Genomic DNA, 23,398 nt, shown 5'->3' on the forward strand with positions numbered 1-23,398 from the left:
AAAGGTATTTCCCAAAGAGCTAAAACCAGGGGATATTATGACAGTGCACTGCCACCTGGAATTTCAGGCGTTTGGGGCTCCTAAAATCCTAAAACCGCCCAATCATCCCTCTACTGTCAGCTCAAAAAGCTGATGGTCAACTTTTCCAGTAGAGGTCATGTTTCCTAGGTCCTTAGAACTCTCCAGGAATATATATTAAGACCCCGGCTTTGCTAATATTGCTACAGCATGTAGTATTTTCCCTTAATTATGTGGATCCAGGCAATGAGACGGCTACAAAGTTGAGTCAGTTGCAGATGTTGGCTGACTGGCTAGACTTTCTTTCTGGCTAAGAGTGGTTTCCCCACACTTGCCGTGGGATCTAAACTCATGGCTCTGAAACATCACCAGTAGCCCCTTCCAAGAATTTCGGAGACTTCTGGGCAGGAGTAAACTCTCCTTACAGCTGTCTGATACTGGCATGCCAGAGGTCTGTGGGTTTCACATCCATCCTTTTGCAGAGTGAGCTGGTGGCAGGTAGAAAGTCCTCTGTGGCCTGACGCTAGTCTCCCCTCTGTGCCTTTTTGTTTAATAAGACATTTCCAATGGAGCACTTAAAATATATTAGATTCTCAATGTCTCATTCAACAAAGCACATAAATAAAGCAGAGACCTGCTACAGAAAGATCTTTGTGCACTGCCCCCAAATTCTGGATTTTAGTATCATGATATATTAACTAGGAATTGTATAGTTTATATGTTAAAAAAAAAACAAACTCCAGCACTATTTACAATAGCCAAGACATGGAAGCAGCCTAAATGTCCGTCCACAGATGAATGGATAAAGATGATGTGGTATATATCAATATATACACAATGGTATATTATGCAGCCATAAAAAAGAATGAAATAATGCTATTTGCAGCAACATGGATGGACCTAGAGATTATCATACTAAGTGAAGTGAGTCAGAGAGAGACAAATATTATATGATATCACTTATATGTGAAATCTAAAAAAATGATACAAATGAACTGATTTACAAAACAGAAACAGACTCACAGACATAGAAAACAAACTTATGGTTACCAAAGGAGAAAGGGGGGGAGGGATAAATTAGGAGTTTGGGGTTAACAGATACACACCATTATATATAAAATAGATAAACAACAAGGATCTACTGTATAGCATAGGGAACTACATTCAATATCTTGTAATAACCTATAATGGAAAAGAATCTGAAAAAGAATATATATATATGTATAACTGAATCACTTCGCTGTACACCTGAAACTAACACAACATCCTATCAACTATACTTCAATTAAAAAAAACCCCAGATGCATGCTCATTTCCCCACTAACTTTTCCTGGTGACAGACAGAAAACAGCAGTTGTGAAGTGCCTACCCCCTACTCAGGCTCTGCTTTTTGGGGAATGGGCAAACTTGGTCACATTATTTTAACTAGCACAGAAAACACTAGTTTAGTACACAGGTGGCCATCACTGTCTTAAACCAATAGTAATTCCCATCAATCACGGGCTCAGAAGAGCTCAGGGAAAATTCAATAGCAACCACCTAAAAGATCAGAGAGAGAGTTGCCAGCCTGCAGATCAGGGGTTTGGTGGTCACATGCCAGGGTGCCTACAGTTCCAGTGATTAGCAGATGTTAAAGGATTGTGCCATTCCAGTAAAAGTGTGGCTCTTCTGAATTTTTCTGGGAAGAGATAATCATGGCTGATCGTAGAACCTGAATGATGTCTTGTAAAAGGAAAACCAGCCCAAATAAATTGGTTTAAAACAAACAAAAAAAGACAACTATATTTCTCATAGGACTGGTTTAAGCCTTTCTACTCTCTTTGAAAGCTGCCACAATTTTCTCAGATGTCCCCAGTCTGCAGAGCCGCAGAGGCTGCGTGGCAGGGCAGGTGGCGTCTCCAACCCGGGGCGCCAATACCCAGGCTTGTGGGAGCCAACACAGATAAGGAGTCAGCCCAAAGGACTGCCTGCCAGTGGGGTTTGGACTAACAGCCTTTCCCTCTTCTTCAGTGCCTTTCCTCTCCTGGCGGCACTTCTGTTTAGAGACGCAAGTTGAAAGTGTGCAAAATCTGTGTCCATCATTTCTGTGGGTTCCTCACCACCCGTTGCCTGCGGCTGCCTGGCCTCTTCAATTGAAAATCCAATTAGCTGTGCTTAGTCAAGTGTTTACCTCTGCTGTTTGAAAGTTTAAATGGACCTTTAACTCTTTCCCTCACTTAGAAGTCTCCACAAAGGCATGGATAATTGATGTGGAGTTGAATGGGGCCCCGGGTTTTCTTCTCTTTGGGGGCTGGTGGCTCTCAGCTGGAGGAAGTTTTACACATCAGACAGGGTGGGGCCGTCTGTGACTGTCAATCAGGGAGGCTGTTTGTCTGGGGAAGGCCCTGCGTGGGGACACAAACAAACTCTTCCAAACAAAGGTGGAAACAAAAGAGAAAACAAAGCCTGAAGGGGGGTTCCCGGGTTAAGGGTTCCCTCTCTATGACCACATGCAAAAGGGCTCGATGTGCTGTCGTTTAACTCTGGTCTTCAAGTCAGAAGTTGCACAGTGGTAAGTATTTGCAGATTTTAGCCATCTACCATGTTTTGAAGCACAAAGCACTTCAAGCAATAATTTTATAATCATAAAATAGGTTGGAAACTTTGTTCCTTGAAAACTGACAAAAAAGTAATCCTAAAATGTTTTCTTCTGTGTCGCTTATTATTTTTTCAGTACTTCTGTGGTCCTGTATTTTGAATATAATTACCAAATTTAAAAAAGAGGTCTCTACGTCATGTCTGTGTCCATCTTTCTTTCTACAGGCCTGCTCAGAAAATCCTTTAAAAAGAACTTTGTAAGGCAGCAATTTCTGTCTTTCCAATGTATCCTTTTTATAATGAAACATATTTTTTGCAAAGTCCATGGCAAGTATATTTCTTATGCCTTAGCCCCAAATGCCAAATTTAATTTATACATTCTTTCAACCCGAATGTTCTTTGAAATCATGCTAAATATGTTTGAGACCAACATTAATAAATATTTAAGAAATCAAAGTGAAAAGTAAAAATTGAAAAGAAAAGGCACCAGACTGGAAAGAAAGGAGTAAATTTGTTTCTTTTCAGAGACAGGATCTTACATGTAGAAAATCCTAAAGAACTCACACACATACACACATACACAAATCTACTAGAACTAATAAATTAGTTCAGCAAGATTGTAGGATACAAGATCACCATACAAAAACCAATTCTATTTCCGTGTACTAGCAATGAACAACCAAAAATGAAATTAAAGAAACAATTTCATCCATAATAGCATCAAAAACATTAAAATAATTGTGAATAAATTTAAGAAGACATTTAAGACTGAAAACTACAAAGCACTGCTGAGAGAAATTAGGGACGACGTAAACAACTATAGAGACATTTCATTCATGGATTGGAAGACTTAATGTTGTTAAAATGACAGTTGTCTCCAAATCTAGAGATTCGACAAAATCCCTACCAAAATCTGAGTAGGTTTTTTGTGGGGTTTTTTTGGCAGAAATTGAAAAACTGATGCTAAAATTCACATGGAAATGCAAAGGATCCAGAAGAGCCAAAAACAATTTTGAAAAAAAAAAAAAGAATGAAGTGAGAAGATTTTTATTTCCCGATTTCAAAACTTACTATAAAGCTACAGTAATCAAGACAGTGTGGAACCAGCATAAGAACAGACATATACATCAACAGGACAAAACTGAGAGTCCAGAAATAAGTCCTTAAATTTATGGTCAATTAATTTTCAACAAAGATGCCAAGACAATCCAATGGGGGAAGAAAACGTTTTTTTCTTCAAACAAAAAAACTGGAACTCTCATAAAATGATGGTGAGAATGTAAATACAGTATAATTTAGAAAGCAATTAGTGATTCCTTAAAAAGTTAAACATGAATTCACCGTACAGCCCAGCAATTCCACTCCTAGTTGCATACCCAGGAGAAATGAAAACATACATCCACACTTGTACGTGAATGTGAACACAGCAGCATCGTTTGTAATAGACCAAAAGTGGGAATAATTCAAATGTCCATCAACTGGCGAAGGGATAAACAAAATGTGGTCTATCCATATAATGGGATATTATTCAGCAACAAAAGGGAATGAGAGACCAGACCAGACCAGAACGAGGAACACACAATGTGGATCAACCTCCAAAACCTGATGTTAAATGAAAGAAGCCATATGCAAAAGACTAACAGTCTACAGCCTGTAAGATTCCACTCATTAGAAATGTTCAGAAAAGGCAGATTATTGGTTGCCTGGGGATGGGAGCAGGAAGTGACTACAAGTGGGCACAGGGTGTCTCTTTGAGACATGGAAATGTTTTAAAATTAGACTGTGGTGCTGGCTGCACAACTCAGAGTTTACTAAAACTCATCAAATTATACACTCATAATGAGTGAATTTTATAACATGTAATATCATGCCTCGATAAAGCTGTTTTTAAAAGAGTAAAAGTTGCAAAATTTTGTTTTGACCAAAACCATGTTTCAAAGACACCAATTTTCACACGAATTCAAAAAGATTAATATTCAGACTCTGGATTAAGCTCTGAAGTCAGTGTGAGAAAATGAAATGTCTTCCGTGGCAATAATGATGTGACGTCATACTACTTTAACTATGATGTTCTTTATATATGAGAGTAACATTTGCACACTTTATGAATTAAGCATCTATTTTGGAGTCTCCTTATAATCGGAAACATCCTTCTCTAACAGGAGAGGGTATGCAGTCAAGAGAAGTGAGTAGACTATCAACAGACAGATGGAATTTATCAAATGTTATGTGCCCCACTTGCATATGATGAAATTATTTCAGTATATCACAGAAGAAAATGGTAGCAAAACATCTTAACTATACAAATTGATTTTAACCGACAAATTGATTTTACTGTCTATTTGATAACCAGTATCCCTTTAAAACCATTCTTTCAATGAGCCAAACCCAGGACATTTGTCAATATCTAAATGAGTTTTACTGACAGCAAATTAGGAATCAACTTAATTGATGTCCCTTAAGAGGTATGATTTCTATGTAAGGATGAGGAAGATAAAGACAGCTGTCATTTACTTAACCTTTTTTATTCTGGAAACCGGCAATTAAAAACAAAGAAGTTAAGCATTGATCCTGCTCTATTAGTCTTCTATTGCTGTGTAACAAATATCCACAAACTCAGTGACTTAAAAACACCACTAATAAACACCTCCTAGCTCTGGAGGTCAGAACTAGGCTCTGCTGGGTTTTCTGCTTACTTAGGGGCTCATAAAGCCAGAATCAAGGTGCTGGCAACCTGGGTTCTTATCTATCTAGAGGCTCCAGGGAGGAATCTGCTCCCAAACTCATTCATGTTGTTGGCAGAATGCAGTTCCGATGGCTGTAGGACTGAGGTCCCTGTTCCCTTGCTGCCTGCCAAGGAGGAGGGGTCACCCTCAGCTCCGAGACAACACTCACAATCCTTCTCATGGGGCCCCCTCCACCTGCAAAGTCGGCAAGGGTGTGTCCCACCTTTCTCCTGCTTCAATCTCTATGACTTCTGCTGCCGGCCTGAGGACATTCTCTGCTTTTAAAGGGCTGGTGTGAGCAAATTCAGCCCACCCAGAACACAACCTTAATTATATCTGCAAAATCTCCTTCTGCGGGTTACCCCTGGGAGTAACACCTGGAGGCTTTAAAAAGTCATGGGAGGGGCTTCCCTGGTGGCACAGTGGTTGAGAATCTGCCTGCCAATGCAGGGGACATGGGTTCGAGCCCTGGTCTGGGAAGATCCCACATGCCGCGGAGCAACTAGGCCCGTGAGCCACAACTACTGAGCCTGCGCGTCTGGAGCCTGTGCTCCGCAACAAGAGAGGCCGCGCACCGCGATGAAGAGGGGCCCCCGCTCGCCGCAACTGGAGAAAGCCCTCGCACAGAAACAAAGACCCAACACAGCCAAAAATAAATAAATAAATAAATAAATTTATAAAAGTCATGGGAGACGTAGAAATCTGCCAACCGCACCTGACTGTCTTTACAGGCAAATATATAGCTCAAGTGGATAAGTAAAAGCAGTCACCGTGGAAGGAATGGCATGATTAGCAAACTCACCGCTTCGTAACTTCCTAATAAAATAATCGATTTATGCAGAGATCATCAGTGAAAATGAAACGAATGGCAGATGACAGCTGAATGAGGAGCCGGAGAGCTGACCGCACCTGAACCCACTTTAGAGAAGTGACGGCAGAGCGGCACCTACGTGTCACGTGCCTCTTGCTACAATGTCCGAACCTAACATGCTAATCCAGTTGTTGGAGCTGGCTTTCAGTTCACGGGAAATTTAGGAAGCAGAAGTGCAATTTAAATGACACCACGAGAAAGCAAACAGAGAAATCCAGAATGTGGAACACTCTATAATACAGCCGGCCCAGTTTCTTCAATACGTCAGTTACCTGGGGGTGGGGGTGGGGTGGGGGACTGTTCTAGATTAATGGGATGTTATTACCAATTACAATACAAGAACAATAGTTGGATCCTGATTCAAAAAACACAAGAGTAAAAGGACATTTTTAAGTTAATCAGAAAAACCTGAATATGGACTCAAGATTCAAGTAAGAATCATCATTTTCATTGGCTGGGATAAAGGTATTAAGGTTGTATGAGAAAACATTCAGATTTTTTTAGAGATGCACATAGGGCTGAAATGCTATGAGGGGTTTGCTAATTGCTTTAAAATATTCAGGCAACCACAAAAAGAGGGGATGGACAAAGCAGGTACACAAAATATTGAAACATATCAAATCTGGGTGATGTATACGCGTGGGGGCTCGTTATTCTGGTCCATTTTTACCCAGGACTAAAAATTTTTATAATAAACGATTTCATTTAAGAGATTTCATTCATTGAGCATCTGCTGAGATTCAATCACTGTGTTCAGGGCTTCGCATCCATTTCCTGCTGGATCCTCACTACGGCCTTATGAAGTAGGTACCATTTGTATCCCCACTTTTATAGCTAAGAATATGAAACAACGACCAGCGTGGGGTGTAGCTGACAGACCTGCCAATTGCGCGCCACCCCAGCGAAGCCTCAGAGGCCAAGTAAATGAAAGATTTCTACATTTTTCGTTTCACAAAGCAGTTTGACAAGTTGGCTACCGCCCGCATTGGAGGGCGATCCCCCAAACCATGCGCCAACCGCAGCATAGGGGATGCCGGAAGGTTTGGAAGGAGACAAAAGGAGGAGACAGGTAGAGGGTGAAAGATAAACAGAGGGACCACAGAAAAGCAACAAGGTGGAAACACAGGGAGACAGTCATGGAAAGGGGCGGAGGGAAGAGATGGGGAGACACTGGGGAAGAGGAGTGTGCTTGAAGGAGGACGTCACAGACCTAGAGAGTCAGACAAAGCTACTGCAACCTTGGTCCACCTTCCACTCTGCCCCACCCGTCACACCAGCCAGAAAACAGGAACGCCTTGGAGCAAAGGAGGGACCAGACACGTTCAGTGTAGAGCTCTGTCCACATGTAATTACAGATCCGCGTCAGGCACCATTACCTTGTCCTCTCTCCTCATCCCCCAGCCCCCATCCTGTGACCTTCTCCCAAGTCAGCTCGCCAGCTCCAAGCTCAGAGTGGGGAGGAAGGGAAGGAGGAGTTATTTATTTATCTAAACCATGTTTCAGTTTTTTAACGGCCTAATTGAGATAAAAGTCACAGACCCTCAGTGCCCAGCAAACCTGTTCTCAGTGGGGGAAAATCTGTGAGGCTGAAGTTAACAGCACGAGGGCCACGTTAATGCCACTAGGGGGCTCAGATCAGAGGCTCCTAGAGGCGGCTTCAGGTGATGGTTTAATCACAACAGAAAAAACAGGTCTGGGGCTTGCACGTGTGACTGGGGGGTGGGGTGGGGGGAGTGGGGATGGCAGACAGGAAAGGGGTTACAGGAGGGAGAGTGGGGAGCAGAAAACACAAAGGAAGACAGAATCCTCAGACAGAATCCTCAATGCATTTCAGAGACTGGAACTAGAGCTGCAGCGGAGGGCAGGCCTGTCACACCCCCCACCCCAGGGCGTGTTAATAACACGGAACCACTTGCTCAAATTACACGTTAAAAAACACCTTCTTCTCCTAGCGGCGTTATTCATGAGAGCCCAAAACTGGAAACAGTCGGCGGATGAATGGATAAATGAAATGTGGCTCAGCCATACATGGGAATATTACCAGGTACAGAGAGGCAGGCAGTACTGACACGCACGCTACAATGTAGATGAACCCTGAAAACATAATGTTGAAAGAAGCCAGATGCAAAAGACCACGTGTTATATGATGCCGTTGGGTTTTTTTAACATCTTTATTGGAGTATAATTGCTTTACAATGGTGTGTTAGTTTCTGCTGTAAAACAAAGTGAATCAGCTATCCATATACATATGTCCCCATCTCTCTTCCGTCTTGAATCTCCCTCCCTCCCACCCTCCCTATCCCACCCCTCTAGGTGGTCACAAAGCACCGAGCTGATCTCCCTGTGCTATGCGGCTGCTTCCCACTAGCTATCTAGTTTGTTTGTTAGTGTATATATGTCCATGCCACTCTCTCACTTTGTCCCAGCTTACCCTTCCCCCTCCCCATGTCCTCAAATCCATTCTCTAGTAGGTCTGTGTCTTTATTCCCGTCTTGCCCCTACGTTCTTCATGACCATTTTTTTAGATTCCATATATATATGTTAGCATACGGTATTTGTTTTTCTCTTTCTGACTTACTTCACTCTGTATGACAGTCTCTAGGTCCATCCACCTCACTACAAATAACTCAATTTCATTCCTTTTTATGGCTGAGTAATATTCCATTGTATATATGTGCCGTATCTTCTTTATCCATTCATCTGTTGATGGACACTTAGGTTGCTTCCATGTCCTGGCTATTGTAAACAGAGCTGCAATGAACATTTTGGTACATGACTCTTTGTGAATTATGGTTTTTCAGGGTATATGCCAAGTAGTGGGATTGCTGGGTTGTATGGTAGTTCTATTTTTAGTTTTTTATGAAACCTCCATACTGTTCTCCATAGTGGCTGTACCAATTTACATTCCCACCAACAGTGCAAGAGGGTTCCCTTTTCTCCACACCCTCTCCAGCATTTATTGTTTGTAGATTTTTTGATGATGGCCATTCTGACCAGCGTCAGATGATACCTCACTGTAGTTTTGATTTGCATTTCTCTAATGATTAATGATGTTGAGCATTCTTTCATGTGTTTGTTGGCAATCTGTATATCTTCTTTGGAGAAATGTCGATTTAGGTCTTCTGCCCATTTTTGGATTGGGTTGTTTGTTTTTTCGTTATTGAGCTGCATGAGTTGCTTGTAAATTTTGGAGATTAATCCTTTGTCAGCTGATTCATTTGCAAATATTTTCTCCCATTCTGAGGGTTGTCTTTTGGTCTTGTTTATGGTTTCCTTTGTTATGCAAAAGCTTTTAAGTTTCATTAGGGCCCATTTGTTTCCTTTTGTTTTTATTTCTGTTTCTCTAGGGGGTGGGTCAAAAAGGATCTTGCTATGATTTATGTCATAGAGTGTTCTGCCTATGTTTTCCTCTAAGAGTTTGATAGTGTCTGGCCTTACATTTAGGTCTTTAATCCATTTTCAGTTTATTTTTATGTACGGTGTTAGGGAGTGTTCTAATTTCATTCTTTTACATGTAGCTGTCCAGTTTTCCCAGCTCCACTTATTGAAGAGGCTATCTCTTCTCCACTGTATATTCTTGCCTCCTTTATCAAAGATAAGGTGACCATATGTGCATGGGTTTATCTCTGAGCTTTCTATCCTGCTCCATTGATCTATATTTCTGTTTTTGTGTCAGTACTATACTGTCTTGATTACCGTAGCTTTGTAGTATACTCTGAAATCAGGGAGCCTGATTCCTCCAGCTCCGTTTTTCTTTCTCAAGATTGCTTTGGCTATTTGGGGTCTTTTGTGTTTCCATACAAATTGTGAAATTTTTTGTTCTAGTTCTGTGAAAAATGCCAGTGGTAGCTTGATAGGGATTGCATTGAATCTGTAGATTGCTTTGGGTAGTAGAGTCATTTTCACAATGTCGATTCTTCCAATCCAGGAACATGGTATATCTCTCCATCTGTTTGTATCATCTTTAATTTCCTTCATCAGTGTCTTATAATTTTCTGCATACAGGTCTTCTGTCTCCTTAGGTAGGTTTATTCCTAGATATTTTATTCTTTTTGTTGCAATGGTAAATGGGAGTGTTTTCTTAATTTCACTTTCAGATTTTTCATCATTAGTGTATAGGAATGCAAGAGATTTCTGTGCATTAATTTTGTATCCTGCTACTTTACCAAATTCATTGATTAGCTCTAGTAGTTTTCTGGTAGCATCTTTAGGATTCTCTATGTATAGTATCATGTCATCTGCAAACAGTGACAGCTTTACTTCTTCTTTTCCGATTTGGATTCCTTTTATTTCTTTTTCTTCTCTGATTGCTGTGGCTAAAACTTCCAAAACTATGTCGAATAAGAGTGGTGAGAGTGGGCAACAACCTTGTCTTGCTCCTGATATTAGTGGGTTTCAGTTTTTCACCACTGAGGACGATGTTGGCTGTGGGTTTGTCATATATGGCCTTTATTATGTTGAGGAAAGTTCCCTCTATGCCTACTTTCTGGAGGGTGTTTATCATAAATGGGTGTTGAATTTTGTCGAAAGTTTTCTCTGCATCTATTGAGATGATCATATGGTTTTTCTCCTTCAATCTGTTAACATGGTTTATCACACTGATTGATTTGCATATATTGAAGAATCCTTGCATTCCTAGGATAAACCCCACTTGATCATGGTATATGATCCTTTTAATGTGCTGTTGGATTCTGTCTGCTAGTATTTTGTTGAGGATTTTTGTATCTATGTTCATCAGTGATATTGGCCTGTAGTTTTCTTTCTTTGTGACATCTTTGTCTGGTTTTGGTATCAGGGTGATGGTGGTCTCGTAGAATGAGTTTGGGAGTGTTCCTCCCTCTGCTATATTTTGGAAGCGTTTGAGAAGGACAGGTGTTAGCTCTTCTTATGATGCCGTTTATGTGGCATGTCCAACACAGGCAAATCCACAGAGGCAGAAATTAGATTAGTGGTACTTAGGGGTTGGGGGGAAGGGGAATATGGAGAGGGACTGCTGATGGGTGTGGAGTTTCTTTCTGGGGTGTTGAAAATGTTCTGTGATGAGACTTGTTGACGGTCATGCAACTCTGAATGCACGAGAACCCACTGAACTGTATACTCAAAATGGGTGAATTTTATGCGATCTCAAATATATCTCAACAAAGGTGTAAAACATTTTTAAAAATTTAAGTAACCAATAAAGAATTCCTTTTTTGCCTTCCCTCCCAAAGTTACGGAGTTTCTCAATCTTGTTATCAGGCTAGTTTTATTTTCTGCTTTTCAGTACAAAATCAGAAGCAAAGGAGAGCATTTATATAGATGGCAGGTAACCAAACACCATGCAAGCAACAAGAAGCAGCAATAAAGGATGAGATGAAAGCCAAATCTGTTTCCCCACCAAATCCTGACGCTCAGGATGAAACGTTTCCAGGTGGCTAAGGGCTCTCCCCACGTCGTCCTCAGAACGGACGGGCTACTCTTCATCTGCTTCTCCAGAGCACGCCAGCCGCCCTTTGACCACTGTATTTTGTGGGTTATCACAGAAGCCACATCTACAGAAGACTGCCTTCATAGACGGCTACTTTGTGACAAAAAGTAGTTCACAAACTTCCAAAGACTTTCCGCACCGGTTTCTGCTTTCCTTGAACAAAGGAGATCCCTGTAACTCTTTCTAAAAAAACAAAAAACCTCTCCAATTTTTACCGGGCGACTTTCTACAGTATTTTACAGTCATGGTTTCCTTTCCAAGAGCCTTTAAAGAATTATCAGAGGAGGAGAACGTCAGATCAGAACAAGTCACTTCATCAACCTGGGTCTACACCTCCTTACCTGTACACGGAAGGGCGACCCAGAATTATCTCTAAGAATATTCAGTCTCAAAGGGATCAGTCAGCCTGTGTCTATGGAAATTTTTTTTTTCTTTTTTGCTGTGCTGTGTAGCATGCGGGAATCTTAGTTCCCCGACCAGGGAGCGAACCCATGCCCCTTGCAGTGGAAGCGCAGAGTCTTAACAACTGGACCGCCAGGAAAGTCCCAGCCTGTGGCTACGAATCATGGAAACAAAACTACATGCAGAAGCAGAGTTCCAGGAAACTTTAGGAAGACTTTAATTTCTTGAAATTTTAAGAGTAATCCTCTAGTATTAAGTCAATTAAAAAACTCAGACACAGTTCCTCCGCAAACCTTCTCTGAGCAGTTGTGGGAGGCAAACAAGATGCAAAGAGACTTCCTGGTCTCTTGTATTCAGCTATGCGTATTTCACGGAAAAACTCTAGCATGATCTGCTTAGTACATCACTGTGGGCAAGTTAACAACAGAGCCAGATGACAGGCCAAATGATGAATCCTAGCCTCAAGAACAAAAGACTGTTTAGGAAATTTCTGGACAGTGGGAACTGATTTGGGGGAATGGGGATAAAAAAACAGTGGCCGACAGCTCTCATCTAACCCGGCCGACAGTCACCTTTAAACAAGCTGCCAGTCTTTCAGAAGGCAGGTGAGAATACAGTGTCTCATTTCCTTGTGGGTCTTGAAATTCCCACCAAAGCAATTCCTGTCCAGTCCTAATTTCTCTAGGGCACTAACTGCGGTCACTGCAGAGCACTCCTACACAACCACACATCTGCATAGGCTGAGACCAGCGCTGGCCAGAGGTGGGCATGGGTCCATGAGCTCTGTGTACGCAACAGGGGGAGTCCTGGTGACCGGGCTAAGTAGAGATTCCAAATGGAGCCACAGGAATAAGGGAAACTGATGTGGAACTGACAAGAGTGAGTAGCCAACAAAACCCATAAACCCATGAGAATTGATCGAGTAAGCCAGCCCCACACTTTGGAAGCAGACACAAGATCGGGGTGAGGTTTATGAAGACACATGCCAACCCCCTGTGATCACGGAACGTACAAGATCAGTGAGAGAAGCTGAGGACCTCAGACACGGGTCCAAAGAGAGCTTCTTTCTGGTTTCCAAGTACCCAATCCTTTGATTTGGGGAACCTCCCAAACTGTCTTAAAACGTACAGCCAAACTAGTCTGTTTTCCAATAGCTTACTTACAAGAGATATTATTAGGGACATAAGTAATCATTTAGTATCTTATTAATTACATGCAATTTCCTTCATCCCCAGCTTGAGCTATAAAGCATGTAACAACATTAGGGGCTGCATTTCTACGTTATTGCGGCGCCACCCGATACCACGACTGGAATTACAGTTTGCCAAACAAACAAGCAGGCTTACCAATTTTCTGATTAAAAATCTTGTCGAAAGTGATTTCATGTCTCTCCTCGAGATACTTCTGCATCACACTCCGGATACTAAAAGAGAAGAGTGACATGTTTTTAACAATGACAGCCTCCATCCCTAGAATGGAAGATACATGATGTCTTCATTCAAGGATACTGGCTTGATGAACTTGATTTTGGTATTCATTTCACAATGTATGTGTATATCACTTCATCACATTGTACACTTTAAATATAAATAATTTCATTTGTCAGTTATACCTCAATAAAAAACATGCCCAAAAGAAGGATACTGGCTTGACGAGAGATGCCTCTTACTGACACCCACGACTGCATAAACAGCTGACTAAATTTAAAGCTGGGAACACCACAGCTCCAGCTAGTACCCTCTTCTCGTGACTCAGGGCCAAGCTTACATGTAGAGACTTGACTATGAAAAATAACTTAAGGACTTTGGGGAAGCTTTCCCTCAACACCACCACTTTACAAAAATATTAAAAGCGTACACACACACAACAAATTCTGCTAAATCGATGAATGAGTTTCTTTCTAAAGCAAAAGCCAATGTTCCCTGGATATACTAATATTCAAAAAAATCACACTTCTATACATCAATGATAAACCACGATAAAACATAATTAGAAGGAAGATTTCACTTACACCAGAATAAGAAACATCAAATGCCTTGAAATAAATCTTTCAAAATATGTGCAGGAATGTTACAGGGAAAAACTACAAACTGTACTGAGAGACAGTAAAGAAGATCTTAATACATGGAAAGATAGACCACAGTTAGGAATGGAAAGATATAATACTGCAGAAACTCAAAGTCTACCCAGATTCATCTATAAACTCAATACAATTCCCATCAATATTCCAATAGGATTTTTCATAGAACACGGAAACAGATAAGCTCTCTATGAAGTGTATGCAAAACAACACAGGCTCAAGAATAGCTGAGACATTTCTGAAGAAAAAGAATGATGATAAAAGGGCTTATTATGAAGCTAAAGTAATTAAGACAGGATAAACAAACTGACCAAGGAAATGGAACAAAAGCATATAAACTGACCCACACATACATGGAACCTTGATACATAATAGAAGTGGCAAAGCAGAAAAATGGGGAAAGGAGGGATTATTCAATAAGTGAACCCCCAAAGCGATTATCCAAATGGGAAAAGTAGAACTTAAATCTCTATCATCCAATGATGGGCAACAATTTGGCATTATCCCTTCCTTTTTTTTCTTTTTTTACTTTTTGAAACTAATTGAGGTATAATTTACATGTAATTAAATGCACATTTAAGTGTACTGTTAAATGAGTTTTTCACATATAATACTCTTCTAATCAAGATATCAAATATTTCTATCACCCCAAAAGATGCTCCTTTGCAATCACTCTCCCCAAATTCTAGGATCTGAGCAACTACTGATGTCTTTTCTGTTAATAAAGATGACTTGCTGTAGTTCTAGAATTTTATATAAATAATACAATATGTTGTCTTTTGTGTCTGGTTTCTTTCCCTCGGCATAAACAAGCTTCATCCGTATTGTTGTGTGCAGAAGTATTCAGTTCCTTCTTATTGCCAAGTAGTATGTCATTGTATGAGTATTCTACCATTTGTTTATCTGCTCACCTGTTGACAGACATTTGCGTTGTTTCCAGTTTGGGGCTATTACAAATAAAACTGCTTTAAATATCTGTGTATACGTCTTTTTATGGGCATGTGTTTTCATTTTTCATGGGTAAATATCTAGAAGCGAAACTGTTGGTCATATGGTGAGTTATATTGAACATTATGAGAAACTGCTGAACCACATTCAAAACTGGGTGTAGGATTTTACATTCCCACCAACAATATACGATAGCTCCAGTTGCCAATACTTCGGTTGTCAATATTTTTACTTCTAGCCACTCTGTTGGGTGTGTAGTAGTATTTCATTTTGATTTGTACTTTAATTTGCATTACCCTAATGAATAATATTTTCTCCCACTCTGCACCTTGCCTCTTCATTTCCTTCATGAAGTCCTTCTAAAAGAACAAGTGTTTAGTTAATGAGTTCCAATGTGCTGATTATTTCTTTGGTAGACGGTCTGTGCTAAGAAATCTCTCACATCCCAAGGTCATGAAGATTTTAACCTATATTTTCCCTTAGAAATTTTAAAGTTTACATTTTGTTTAGGTCTACGATCCATTTGTTATTTTTGTGTATGATGCAAGGTAAGAACCAAGGTTCTTTTTCTCCTTATAATACCTAGTCGTTCTGGTATCATTTGTTGAAAAAACTATCCCTTCTCCATTGAATTTTCTTGGCATCTTTGTTGATTCAACACTAAATACGTGTAGGTCTATCTTTGGACTATCCTGTTGCATTGATCTATATGTCTACCCTTACAAAAATACTGTATTATCTTGATTGCTTTAGGCTTAGTAAGTCTTGAAATCAGGAGGTTTAGTAACCTAAGCATTCCAACTTTGTTTTATTGCTTTTGGTTTTGTTTTTTGTTTATTTTTTGGCTATCCTAGGTTCACTGTATATAAGTTTTGTAAATCAACATGGAAATTTCTTCCCACAAAAAGCCTGCTGAGGCTCTGATGGGGATTTTGTTGAATCTACAGATCAACTTGGGGGAAATTAACCTCAATAATACTAAGTGTACTATGCATAAATATGACATATTTCTCCATTTATCTAAGCTTCTATAATTTCTCTTATTACTATTTCATAGCTTTCAGTGTAGAAGTCTTGTTCTTTTCTTATAATAGCTTTCTCTGGTTTTGGTATCAAGATAATATGATTCATAAAATGAGAGGAGAATTATTCCTTTATTTAATTTTTCTGAAAGAGTTGGTGTAAGACAGTATTAATTCTTCAAATGTTTGATAGAACTCATCAGTGAAGCCATCTGAGCCTGGAATTTTCTTTGTGGGAAGGTTTTAAATTACAAATTCCATTTCTTTCATAGATATAGGGCTATTCATATTTTCTATTCCTTCTTGTACTGGTAACTTGTATCTTTTAAGGAATTTGTCCAATTCATCCAGTCTGTCAAATTACTGAAATTTGATCATATTTCTTTATTGCCCTTTTAATGTCCGTAAGATTTAGTGACAGTTCTTCATTCATTCTTTATGCTGTTAAACTGTGTTTTCCTTTTGTTTTCCCTTGATCGAACTAAGCAGACGTTTATCAACTGTACTGATCTTTAGTTTTTGTTTCATTCATTTTCTTCTATTATTTATATTTTATATTTCATTGATTTCCACTCCGTTATTTAAATGCTTACAACTTACATGTGGGATTAATTTGGTACTTTTCTAATTTCTTAAGAAGTCAGATCACTGAATTTAAACATTTCTAATATAATCATTTATAGTTATAAAATTTCCTCTGGGCATTGACTTAACTGTACCTCACAGATATTAATAGTCTGTTTTCATGTTCATTCAATTCAAATTATTGTCTAATTTCTCTTGATATTTTTTTCCTTGAACTGTAAGTTATTTATAACTGAGTTGATTCATTTCTAGATATATGGAGATGTCCAGATATCCTTCTGTTATTGAATTTTGGTTTAATTCTGCTCTTCAAAAAGCACTGGAGAGAATTAAAAGACAAGCCACAGATTGAGAGGAAATGCTGGCAAATCATATATCTGATCGAGGAATTGTATCCAGCATATATAAAGGATTTTCAAAGCTGAAGAATAACAAAACAAAAAACCCTCTTAAAAAAATGGGCAAATGATGCATACAGACACTTCACCAAAGAAGATATGTGGATGGCAAAGAAGCATATGAAGAGATTCTCAACATTAGTCATTAGGAAAAGGCAAATTAAAATCACAATGAGATATTACTACACTCCTATTAGAGTAGCTAAAATTTGAAAAGACTGACCTTATCACGCATTGGCAAAGACGTGGAATAACCAGAATCCTCATACACTGCAAGTGGGAATGTAAAACGAAACAAACACTTTGGAAAACAATTGGGCAGTTTCGTAATAAGTTAAACACAAACCACTATAAAATCCCATCAATTCCACTTCTAGGTATTTACCCCAGGGAAATGAAAGCATACACCCATACAAAGACCTGTACATGAATGTTCTCAGCAGCTTCACTCGTGATGATCAAAAACTGGAAACAATTCAAGTGCCCCCAACAGGTGAACAAATGGATAAAAATGAGTGGATATCCATATAATATAATAACATTCAAAATGAAAAGGAATACATTACTGATATAACACGGGTGGATCTCAAAAAAATTATTCTGGGTAAAAGGAGCCAGATTTAAAAAATAAAACAAAAAGAGTACATATTGTTTGATAACAAAGAGGCAAGAGCAAACTTTGGGAAATGATATATACAGTAACATTAAAAATATATGTATTGATATTTGGTCTCTGTCCTGCTTCTTGGCACAGAGCTCCTAAAACCGGTGGAATTTCCTGAGTGACAGGAATGTCTTATTCATAAGGAGCCCTTTTCACCCATACCTGAGTTTATGCTAATGAGGTGACTTGGAAAAACCCTAGATCACTTCAGGACAGGAGTGATCGCCAGAGGAACCAATCATGTGATTAGACGATTGGAACTTTCAGCCCTACCACTTGATTTCCAGGAGGCTAGAGACTCAGTTCAGTTACTAACAGCCAATGATTTAATCAATGGGGCCTGTGTAATGAAACCTGAATAAGAACTCTAGAACGATGAGGTCTGGAGAGCTTCCAGGTTGATGAACCCGTCAATGTGCTGGGAGGGTGGCACTCCTGGAGAGGGTGTGGAAGCTCCGTACTCCGCTTCTTCCCATGAGACCTTGCCCTACGTAACAACCACTTTGCAGTTCCTGAGATATACCCTTTACAGTAAAAATAATCATAGGCGTAGGACTTTCTCGAGTTCTGTGAGTTGTTCTAGTGAAATCTCAAACCTAAGAAGGTCATGGGAAGCCCAAAATGTGTAGTCAGTCAGGCAGAAATGCAGGTAGACCTTAGACACATATTGCAGCTGGCATCTGGGGGCAGTCTTGAAATACGTGTAGTTTATTTCACATGAATTACATCAATAAAGCTGGAGATATTATTATCATCATCATACCACAAGGATGCAATCAGCAAAATCCTGGGTGTGGGAAACTACACAACAGATGACCCAGTTTCTTCAACAAAAAATTTCAAGAGGGAAAATGACAGGGAACCTATAGTTCAAAAAAGACTTGAACGAAATAACAATCAGGTGTAACATACGAACCTTATTTAAAACTCAATTCAAGTAAAAAAATTTCTTGTAAAAAAACTGAAGAAATGTGAATACAGATTGAATATTTTATGATATTAAGCAAGTATCACTTTTTTAGCAGTAGCAATGTGTTATGCTTATGTTGGGTAATTTAGGAGCTCTTATCTTTTAGAAATACAGAAATATTTACAGATGAAATGATATATACCATGTCTAGGTATGCTTCAAAATAACCTAAAGGAAACAATGTATGGATGAAACAAGATTGGTTACGTGTTGATTACTGATAAAGCTGAGTGGTGGCAACAAATTTATTGTATGATTCTCTCCTGTACATGTTTGAAATTTTGATTACAGAAAGTTTAAAAAAATCAAAATATGGCCTCCAGATTCCTGGACCATTACTTTACATGCCTCATCAAAATAAGCATATATACTTACTATGTATAATACTATACCGATTGAGGGCATAATGGTTTTTTTTTATTTAATACCAACTGGTTGGTGATATACCAACCCTACCTGTCATGACCTACTGGGGTTCTGCTACATAAATGCAAGGTAAGTATAATAAATATTGTATCATAATTTAAAAATTTTTTCTACTACTAAAGTAGTTTAAAGAGCAGATATCTGCTCTCTACTGGCCAAAGGATGACTGTGGATACCTCCCATTATTAAAAGTCTCTATATTCTATGTGAAGTTTAATTCTGTTCTATTCTGATGTCCAAAGTAAAATGCGTCTAAACAAATATTTCAAATAATATGTGACACATCACCTAAAAAAACTCTTCGCACATAAGGTAGTTGTGAAGATTAAGCAAGATGGCTTTGTTAGAAGCCCTGCCTAAATAAGAGCTGTTATCGTTACGACCGTCAAGAAACCCAAAAGGCAGGCTTTTTTTAAGATAGGGTAACTAGGCAATCATACCAAGATTCAACTCCCCCAAAAGGAGTTTTCATACTGTCAGCTCTTCCCAAGGTTCCTCGGTTCACCAGATCTTTGACAGAAAAGTCTTGTATGCAATTTGCATAGCATTAAACAACAGCACGTGAGACGATCTATATTCAGGAGACCACAGCCCAATTAAGCTAAATGTGAATTCCTTTGTGGTTTTTCCTCCAATATTTTGACAATCCACATCCTGTTTTTAATGCCTTTTCTTTTGCAATATATTACCTAATATTAAAGTGACACTAAACATAATTGAACTTCACTGGCAAAAAAAAAAAAAAAAAAAGAACCACACCATCAATACAAAAGTTACCCCGAACAGATACAGTATGAAGGATGAACAAAGTTATGGGTTCATCAAGTTTACCTAATCAGAGTTACTAAAACTTTGTGATCTAAACCGTCCCTTCAAATTGGTTACAATAATCATTTTTGAATCCATTTATCTTTCTCTCAAAATACGTTTGCATCAGCAACAACAGAGAAGCAGCTTCATTTGATGGCTACCTTGCTGTCTGTGTGGAATAAGCATCAGAGGATGGGAAAACTGGAGCCAAGCAGAGTCCGTGGGAGGGCCGGGAGCATCCTCCTTGTTCCTAAGAGCCATTTTTCATGGAATTCTCTCATTTAAAAGATCCCAAGGCATAGCAGCACTATTTACAATAGCCAAGGCATGGAAACAACCTAAGTTTCCATCAAAAGATGAATGGGTAAAGATGTGGTGTATATATATACAATGGAATATCACTCAGCCATAAAAAAGAATGAAACAATGCCATTTGCAGAAACATGGAAGGACCTAGAGATTATCATACTAAGAGAAGTAAGTCAGACAGAGAAAGGCAAATACCGTATGATACCACTTACATGTGCAATCTAAAATATGACACAAATGAACTTATCTACAAAACAGAAACAGACTCACAGACATAGAGAACAGACTTGTGGTTGCCAAGGGGGAAGGGGAGAGGGGGAGGGATGGATTGGGAGTTTGGGATTAGCAGATGCAAGCTATTATATAGAGAATGGATAAACAACAAGGTCCTACTGTATAGCACAGGGAACTAGACTCAATATACTGCGATAAACCATAATGGAAAAGAATATGAAAAAGAATGCATATATATGTATAACTGAATCACTTTTCTGTACAGCAGAAATTAACACAACACTGTAAATCAATAAAATAAGTTTTATTGATTTAAATCAATAAAATAAGTTTTTAAAAAAAGACCCCAAGGGCCTCACATTTTGCCCAATGTCCAAACTCCCTGGCACGTTATGGGGAGCATTTCCAAAGAGGCCCCAGGCTACCTCATCAACCATATCTTCCCTCTGTCCTCACACGGTAGCCACGCAGGATTTCTTCACTGCTCTGTAATTCTGTAAATGCCATTCCCACTAATGCCTCTCCTCACGTGAAAACCTGCTCAGCCTCCAGGATCCAGGTCAGGGTCACTGGCCTTCGCCAACCCCTACAGAGGCAAGCCCTCTTACTTCGGTTTCCACTGCGTGTCAGACGGCACCACTGTATCACTTCCCACAGTATATTGTAAACATACACATCTCCGTATCCATCGCCTGTTCACTTACTCACTCGTTCATCCAAGAGAGGAAGTGTCTCCTTTCCACGAGCCAGGCACTGCGCATGACACTCAGAATACACAGTGGGTCCACCCGGTCTCTGCCATGTCTAGAGAGGTGGCAGTGGAGTAAGCAGGGAGTCCCAACGCAGTGTCACAGGTACGTGTCAACAGGGGCAATCACAGGGGCCTACAGAGTCTAGTGCAACACAGCTGAACTCCGGATCCCAAGGGGCCCCTGGCAAAGATGAGGTGACAGAGAAAGCAACGGGACCACTCGTGCAGCATCTGATAAGCCATGCCAGCCTGCACCGAATAATTGAAGGAAACGGACAAAGGACGGCAGCAGGTTAAAAAGAAACACACACAGAGAAAACTGCCAGACAACATACAGCGTCCACTTTTGGACTCACTTATTTTTCTAACTACGCGAGAATACCTAAATTACCACCCTCGAGATTAATGTCCAGCTTTTCACGGCTTTTTTTTTTTAAAGCAAACACTTCAGGACTTCCCTGGCGGTCCAGTGGTAAAGACTCTGAGCTTCTACTGCAGGCGGCTCGGGTTCGATCCCTGGTCGGGGAACTAAGATCCCACGTGCCTTGCAGTGTGGCCAAAAAATAAATAAATATATAAAGCAAACACTTCCTTTCCAAGGACTGACAGATGACATTTTGTTTCTACAACTGGCAAAAATGCTGACTTGGATACAATTGCTGAGCTTCCTTGTCTCCCACAGTTCTTCCCTAAGACAATGTGAACCAGGCCAGAACCTCAGAGAACAAGCACTCTCTAGGCAAACAGATTTACAAAGTAAAACTTGCTCCGTATAAGATCATCCAGTGGAATTTTTCAACTACTCATCTTTTAATTTGGTACGTGATACCACTTATCACACAAGAACTCTTCATCTGTGTCATGTATTCATTCATTTTCTCCTTTATGGTTTCCAGGTTTGGGGTTCACCTGGGACAGCCTTTTATATCCCAGAGTAACAAAAATATATTCTCTCATGTTTTTCTATTTTTAATATTTTGATGATCATCTCATCAGAGCTCAGGAATTTATTTTTTTTTACTCGGGAATTTATTTTTTTACAATGTGGAAGGGTTATGACTTTACCTGATGGCCAGCTATCATGCACAATCCCTTCCCCGACAGACTCAAAATGCTACCTTTGCTCATACGCCAAATTCCAATTTTACCATATAGATGAATATAAATATGCATACAAGGAGATTTTTGCATGCGCTGCCACTTATGTGTCTTATGTGCCTGAAACGAGACTTATGTGTCTGTGCCTGTAACAAGACCACACTGTTTTATTTCCTATAGCAACGTTTTATATTCGGTAGGGCAGAGCCTTGCTGTTTAACTTTTTCAAAATTTTATTGGTTATTTTTGCCCTTTTTTCTCTTCTAGATGAATGAGGATCAGCTTATCACATTCTTTAAAATTCTCACGTGGATTCTGATTGGGATAGGTTAATTTGAAGAGAACTGACATCTTTTCAATACTGAGTCTTCCTGTCTAGAAATATCTTGTAACTCTCCCATTTATCCAGATTTGTTTTGACTTCTCTTAAAGTTTTGTTTTTCTTCATACCAGTCTTATTGGTAATTTGTTGGTGAGGTCTGGTTTAGAGCAACACATTAGAAAACACTTCTTTTAAAGAAATTATTTTGAGGGCTTCCCTGGTGGCGCAGTGGTTGGGAGTCCGCCTGCCGATGCAGGGGACACGGGTTCGTGTCCCGGTCCGGGAAGATCCCACATGCCGCGGAGCGGCTGGGCCCGTGGGCCATGGCCGCTGGGCCTGCGCATCCGCAGCCTGTGCTCCGCAATGGGAGGGGCCACGGCAGTGAGAGGCCCGTGTACCGCAAAAAAAAATAATAAATAAATAAATAAATAAATTATTTTGAAATGCTTTGACAAGTTAATAGTCACATAATTTAAAAATAGAAAGTTGTTAAAGTAACCTCAGTGAGAGAGAATTACATTGCAGAGTCTCATTAGGCACGGAAAGTATGCTTACAGGATAGATCATCTTAAATAGCATGCTAAATGTAAACATCAGAGCTATGATTTAATAGATATTCATGACTGAATGAGGCTCAGTGAAGTCTTCCATACTCAGTGAGTAAATGGATACAGTAAGTTTCACATCTTAATATGCTTTCTCTCTTGGATAATCTTTTTC

The 23,398-nt window shown here is 39.6% G+C and overlaps 1 protein-coding gene across 3 annotated transcripts in view; it reads right to left on the reverse strand.

Moving 5' to 3' along the window:
* GRK3 (G protein-coupled receptor kinase 3) overlaps nucleotides 1-23,398 on the reverse strand; it is a 117,434-nt gene that overhangs the window by 80,690 nt on the left and 13,346 nt on the right. For 2 of the 3 annotated variants that reach the window (XM_079941941.1, XM_079941943.1), the window contains exon 2: nucleotides 13,408-13,484. In XM_079941941.1, coding sequence (XP_079798067.1) covers nucleotides 13,408-13,484 — 77 coding nt within the window. Of the gene's footprint in view, nucleotides 1-13,407; nucleotides 13,485-17,317; nucleotides 17,352-23,398 lie in introns of those variants that run through there. The other variant, XM_079941942.1, reaches the window with a different exon arrangement.

This window comes from Stenella coeruleoalba (genome assembly GCF_951394435.1).
Source record: "Stenella coeruleoalba genome assembly, chromosome: 14".
Lineage (NCBI taxonomy): Eukaryota > Metazoa > Chordata > Mammalia > Artiodactyla > Delphinidae > Stenella > Stenella coeruleoalba.